Genomic DNA, 7039 nt, shown 5'->3' on the forward strand with positions numbered 1-7039 from the left:
GCAGGGTCTCCACCATGGACACAGAGGAGACGAGGGCACTGAAGAGAAGAGGCAAAGTTTTTGAAGAAATTAAGGAAAAGGTAAGCCCTCCAAGCCTGTCTGCTATGTATTGCCCCCAAACACACACCAAGGGCCAGCTTTAGACATTTTTCCCTTCCCAGTTTCTGCTGAGCTACAAAGTAGGAAAGCTAGTTGGCTGGTTTCTCCGGGTCTTCTGGGCTCTCCTTGGTCTGAGTTTCCTCCCCATCTTTGCAAATTGTTTTAATGTGATATGATAGGGCTGGGTAAACTAAGGTCTGGAGAAGCTTTCAGAGGACTATGAAATCTCCATTCATCCCTTTTGCCTCTAAGAACAGAGCCAGTACTTGTAGACAGGAAAGCATCTCTAGACTGTGGATCAGAGGCAGACATTCTACCTCAAAACCACAGGAGCCCCAAATACAAATATGGTTAACCCCTGAGGGACCAGAGGCCATTCAGTTGCATGCGTCCACTTACATGCAGATTTTTTTCAATAAATAGGTACAACAGTACCACACGGTCCTCAGTTGGTTGAATCCACAGATGTGGAACCAGGGATACAGAGACCCAGCTATAAAGCTACAAGAGGATTTTTGCAGCGGGTGCATTGGCACTCCTAATTCCCACATTGTTCAACAGCCAACTGTAATTACTAACATTTTTGAGCACTTACTATGCACTGGGCAATTCTAAGTGCTTTGCATAAACGAATTAATCTTCAAAACAACCCTACGTGATTTGTATTACAGATGAGGAAGTGAGGAACCGAGAGGCTGAGAATTTCTCAAGGTTCCACAGTCACACAGCTAGGAAGCAGGGGAACCAGGTAGTCTGGCTTCAGTGCCCATGCTCTTAACTACTTTATTGTGCTGCCTGTCAAAGTACACCTCAAAGAAAGCTGCTGTGTGGTCCAGCACCTCCTGTTTCCACACCCAGGGAATAGGCATACACAGCCAGACCTGTAGCCCATGTCAGAGGATTTCTTAACACCTGCACAACTCACCCCCTTCACAAAGACTCCCACACCCTTCCTGGAAATTTCCCACAAAGGTCCATCAGGCTCAGAAACACCTTAATAACATCCTACACATCCCTTTTCCTTATCTCCAGGCTCAGTGAAGCCAAGCGTTGGGACAGAGGAAGAGGCATAAAAGCTGGACCTATGTGAACCTTAATGACAAGCAAGGTTTCCCCACCCTCATTCGGGCAGTCCTGACTGGAACTTCAGAGCCTCCCAGCACTGTTCCTGCTACCAACTGCCACTTGTTCCCAGGGTTGGCTGGAACCTCAGTTCCACAAAAACTTCCACCGACCCTGACTTTCCCTAGAGATAAAGAGGAGTGCACTTGAGCCAGAGCAGGGCAGTGGTTGCTAAATTTGCTAAATATGGAGTAATTAGTGTTCTCTCTCCCATCCCACTCATAGGGTTGCTTGGAGTTTGGCCTTGCAAAACTTCAGTTTCCTCATCTGTAAAAATCTGGAAAACAGTTCATTTTGTCTGCTTCCTGGGCAGATAGTTGAGTGAGGACAGAATACGTTTGGTGAAAGGAAAGAGCTTGGTACACTGTAAGGCACTGAGTGAGCAGCAAGAATTTCTGGCCCCACCTGAAGGCTGTGTGTGTATCATCTTCCACCCACCCACAGTCCCAGGCATAGCCGGGGGAACTTCCATTGGCCTCTGTCCACAGTGCTGAAGTCACAGCCAAGCCAGCTGGGGATCTTCAGTCCCTCTTTTTTTTTTTTTTTGGCAATATACTAATTTATCCATATATACATTCATTTTACATTATTACATTTTAATATTCATCAAAAACAAAAACATGGAACACTTCATGAATTTGCATGTCATCCTTGCGCAGAGGCCATGCTAATCTTCTCTGTAATGTTTTAGTATATGTGCTGCTGAAGTGAGCACTTGAGTCCCTCCTTGTCCCATCTAAGTAAGAATCAAATACAGAGACTTCCAAGCCCAAGGATTGCCCTAAAGCTCAGAAAGTAGTGCCAAAATGTTTTTTATTTCACTAATTTCAAGTATCTTTGTCTTTAAAAAAAATAATAAATAAATAATAACACTCCTTTCAAAATTATAACAGGTACAAAACGGGCAAGATGTGATTTAGCAGGTCAAGGAGAACAGAGGATGCAGTCTTCACCTGGTGTGAGTGAACTACTAAAAAGCTGATGTAACCTGAGGCTACATGGAAAGAAGTTCAGGGTCAGAGGAGGGATGCGGGCTGGCTAGTATGCTGCACCAGCACTCCTGGAAAAACCTAACCAGAGCCAGGCATCATAAACTGAAACCCAGCCAGGGGAACATGGTCTTAGTGGCTGGAATTGATACAAGGCAGAGGAAGAACCCGTGAAGGCCTGAGAGGTGTTCACCCTGTCAAGGAGCAGACTCAAGGGATGCAGATGGCTGATGTCTGGTAGATGGGACCAATGAAGTCAATGTGACCTCAAGCACAGAGCTAAGATCACAGGTGGAAGAGAGACAGATTTCTGCTCAACAGGACCAAAAGATAACTGAATACCAGGGAAGGTAGTGAAGCTGTATGAGCATATGACAGAAATGTGGAGTTGGGGGTGAAATGTCTTCCCAGGTGTCCAGTCCTCTTGAGACCTGCGATGCCAGTAAATGGTTAAGCACCTTCTGGTGCATCCCCAGCCCTGAGGCCTGCTGAGCTGTAGGGAAATCCATGCTTATACAGACCCAAGTGACCCCAAAGCATCAGCATCACTGGGTTGGGATCCTTTTTTTAGTTCAACCTCTTAAACCAACTGCTGTGCTTCCAGCTCTGAGTCCTGACCTGAGAGAAAAGATCCAAGATCCCAATATAGCTATTAATCCCCTTTCCAGGTGGGCTCTGGGAAGTATGCCTTTAGAACCTGATGTTGCACGCCCTCTGCTGGTCATTCCCAGTGCTGTCCTCTCACCCCAAAGAAAAAACCCATTTGAACCTTTAGGGTACTAGTCAGTGTAGGTTCAGAACAGTCGGGGAGACCCGAGGCAAGTACCAGGGAGTAAGATCACTGGTCAGCGTTCAGTCAACGTACAGGATCATAACTGAATCTGTGGATGGTTCAAGTATCAGTATCAAGATTAAGGCTCATCTGTGTCTAGGAGGAGGTCTTATACTGAGGCTGGGTGTAGGGAACTTTCTGGTCTAGGACTAACACCAAGGTCAGTGTCTCAGGATGAGGCCAAAGTTAGGGCTCATTGTGGGACTGAACTCTGGGCTCAAGTGTCAGCATGAAGTGTGTATCCAGGTGATATGCTAAGAGTCTGACCACAGGAAGGAGTCAGTCTGCATCCAGGGTAATGGGGTCAATGCAGTATTCCTATACCAGGTGGAAACATCAGGTAGATAATAAGCACCAGCCATTGGAGAACTCAAGCAGACATATTGCCAGAGAAGAAGTATAAGAGATGGGGGACAGAATAAGCAAGTCACTAATTTCCAAGGACCTCCCAACCTTAAAGATGGAAATAGCCAAGCTAGAGTGCCCCTTTCTTCTCAGAATGTGAATCTCAGTATTCTAGTTCCAGCTTCCTGTTAAAGCCCCCCACTAACCCTAGTACTGCCATATACAAATTATAGGAACAATTTGGGGACAGGAGAGGTCCAAGGACCAGTCCTGTCACTGCAGAAAGCCGGCACTGTGGGGGTAGTCTTCCTTTCCCCCAGGATTCTCTGTGTCTACTGGCAACAAGGCTTGGCAGCCTCCCACACCCAGATCTTAGCAACCCTGGGAGCCCCTGGCAACTGTTGCCATGGTGACAAGACAGGGAACTGAGAACAAGTTGGGGGGGGAGCACTTCCTGTGGAGGCTTCAGGATACGTGCAAGATAGGGCTCCCCCTCCCATACACAGTCTGGGAGGGAACATGTGCTCCTGTCTAAACACCTCCTCACTGGCACCCACCCCCGCCCCTGCCCCCGAGTTCTGGTTCCCTCAGGGTGAGGAAATGAGGGACATCTAGGGTTGTGACATCTCCAGAGGGAGGGAGGGTGAGTGGGGGTGTTTGGAACTGACATGATCACAGATGCATGCATACACCGGCAGACATGGTGTCAGCATATCAACAGCCATGAAGCCACACTTCATCCACTCTTTGTCATGTAGACACAGGCCTACTTAGTCATTTAATCACATACCTACAGCAAATAACAGAATCAGGCACACAACCGCACAAAAATAATTACACAGATACACTCACTTACAAATTGCATGATAGATACAACAAGACAAATAATTCCCAGGCTCAAACATTTACAGATGCACTCACATACCGAGATATCTGTGAACATACAGCATAAGTTAACTTTCTTGAGCGCTAACTACAGGCCGAGCTCAGAACTAAGTGCATTACATGTGTTACCTTAATTAACCCTCTCAACGACCCTATGAGGTAGTGCTGTCCCCATTTTACAGAGGAGGAAATGAGGCACCAATGTGGCAAGTAACCACAAGGTCAACAGTCTGCCTTCAGAGCCTACATTCTCATACCCTATGCCACACCCTGAGGCACCCCTGGTTCCTCTCACACATTCCTGATACCCAGGGCAATGGGACACAGGACAGCAACGGAAAACTCAGCAAACAACGGAATCTGTGCCACCAATACCTGAAGGCACAGCCCTGCACCCTTGAAGGTCTAAGCCTACACTTCAGCATTAGCAGGGACCAGGTAAAGGCCGGTGACTAAACTCTGCCTCCGTGTTGGCACAGGCAAGGCTGGAGGAGGTAAAATAGACAAACCTGGCATAGGAAGAAGCAGAGCCGCCCACAGCCCAGGCCCCCGTGAATCTGGAGGTGGGGGAGTGAGAGCCCTCAGATATAAGGAGCCAGTACCATTCCTGGGCCCCCTCACCCTCCCTTTCCCATCTCCATGTCACACTATTCCATTCCCTCATCACCCCACCTCCCCTCCCTTCCTCATTTCTTCTCACCTCATCTCTCTGTCCCATCCTTTTGCTACTCATCCCATCTCCCCTCCCTCCCCTCCCTATCCCCCTCACCCCATCTCCTCTCCCTCCACTCCCTTACCCCATCTTCCCTCTCTCCTCTCCCCCTCTCCCTCCCCTCACCACTCCTCCCCTCCCCATCTCCCTTACCCCATCTTCCCTCCCTCCTCTCCTTATCCCCATCACCCTGCCTCCTCTTACCACATTTCCTTTCCTTGCCTCACACCTCACACCCCTTTATACCTGGGATCCCCATCGTGATAACCAGAAAGAAGGCATATAGTGGAGAATAGGCAGACTTAACCTCAGGATCCCTAGACAGCTCTCCTGTTCTGCTCTGTGGCCTAGGTATTGATGCTCTCCAAGCCTGTTTCCAGCTCTGTCTAGTTTGCATGACCTCATGGGTGTCCATACATTGCCTCAGGGAAACTGCAAGGAAAGAGAAGTGAGAGCTTCTGCTCTGGCCCTTCCTTTGTCCTCAAAACCCCCAAGAACTCCTTCCCCCTCTTCACCCCTGGATTACCCCCTCCCTACCCCCGCTCCCTCTAGCACAGATGGGCCTGGGAGACAGTGACGTGGGCGCCAGGCACCGTGTCTGCTCAAGCGTCGGCTTCCGCTGGCAACCGCCTACGCAGCCCTGCCTGCTCTGAACATCGGGGACACTGGGGCTGAGAATTAATGGGGGTGGGGGTGGGGGTACTGAAATGGGAGATTCTGAGGGTGTTAAGAAAGGAGATCATGTGGAGCTGAGACGAAGGGTTAAGGGGCAGGGGGCTAGGATAGGGGAGCACATGGGAGTAGATAAGGATTAAGAATAGGATAAGACAGAAGATCATGGGGGAAAGACAGGAGATCATATGGGGCCAGGAATGGGGGGGAGTAAAAGGGGGATAAAATGTGGGAACTCAAAAGGGAAGTAGGACGAAAGATTATAGGGAGAACTTTAATGAGGATTGTGGGGATTGTTGAGAAGGGGCTGCTCATGAGGGAGCAGGGATGAGGGGATTATACAGAGGATGAAAAGGGGACTCATAAAGGGAATCTTGGAGGTGCTAAAACCGTGGAGAACTGCTAGGTTACAAAGGAGAGGGCAGAAGGGTACTTAAACTATGCTCATCTACCGGGGTCTGTTTTGAGATTCAGTTAGGTCATATCAGGTCAACTCCGGGTCACGGTAAGGTAACGCTAAATCAGGTCAGGGCTAGGACAGTTCACGGTTCAACGGAAGACAGGTAAGAATGGTAACCTTTTCACCCCGGTCCAGGGACCACACCTCCCAGAGTGCACTGTTCTCTCCCCTACCCTCCTAAATGAAGACAGGAAAGAATGCCCAGAGTCACCGCCAACTGGTGGGCGCAGTTTTCCTTTAAGGCTGCCTTTGACGTTGCACGGGTTCCAGAAGGTTCTCCCGGGATTCGGGCAGTGGCCAGTACGTCCCACGTTCTCAAACCGGAGATTGGACTAAAATAGTTGTCCCCCGACTGGGGTCTGAGCCCCACAGACCAACCAATAAAATCAAAGGGCGCGTGGAGTTGCCGCCCTCTGTTCCTTTTACCAATGACACGACGAGATAGCGAAGAGGTGTGGTTGATTGATCCCAAAGTGCACCAATCAGACCCACACCAATCACGGCCCGGAATGTGTGCGCGTGTGGCCGGGTGACAGGGGCGGAGAATGGGCGGCTACCACAGAGCCACTCGTTGAAAGCTGTCCAATTACAGCAGAGGCTGAGCTGAGTGACGGGCAGACGGCGCAATGGGCAGCGCGGAGGCGGAGCTGTGGGGGCGGGTTCCCGGGCCCGCTGGCCGCCGCCGGCGGGCGGGCGACTCCTGTCCCGAGTGGAGGCGGCGGAGCCAGAGCCGGGGGAGGGGGCAGCGGCTGTCTGACGGACCGCGGCGGCGCCCGCAGCTCCTCACTGGTGAGGGCGCCGAGCCAGGACTCGAGGGTCCCGGGAGGGGGGCGTCGCGCGTCGCGAAGCCAGGGGTCCTGGTGTCGGGATGTCGGGACACTGAGGGCCCTTCGGCTCTTCCACCGCGGGGGTTTGGAGGTTCA

General features: G+C 50.5%; 1 protein-coding gene and 1 pseudogene across 2 annotated transcripts in view; one reads left to right on the plus strand and one right to left on the minus strand.

The window, feature by feature from the left end:
- Window positions 1–1835: 1835 nt before the first annotated feature.
- LOC112411769 (uncharacterized) lies at window positions 1836–1936 on the minus strand (annotated as a pseudogene).
- Window positions 1937–6742: 4806 nt separating this feature from the next.
- The window catches only part of DNAJB5 (DnaJ heat shock protein family (Hsp40) member B5), an 8022-nt gene continuing 7725 nt past the window's right edge, over window positions 6743–7039 (plus strand). The window contains exon 1 of one of the 2 annotated variants that reach the window (XM_024763071.1): window positions 6743–6905. In XM_024763071.1, coding sequence (XP_024618839.1) covers window positions 6743–6905 — 163 coding nt within the window. The remainder of the gene's footprint in view (window positions 6906–7039) is intronic. The other variant, XM_024763068.1, reaches the window with a different exon arrangement.

The sequence above is a fragment of the Neophocaena asiaeorientalis genome, unplaced genomic scaffold (genome assembly GCF_003031525.2).
Source record: "Neophocaena asiaeorientalis asiaeorientalis breed wild unplaced genomic scaffold, Neophocaena_asiaeorientalis_V1.1 scaffold449, whole genome shotgun sequence".
NCBI lineage: Eukaryota > Metazoa > Chordata > Mammalia > Artiodactyla > Phocoenidae > Neophocaena > Neophocaena asiaeorientalis.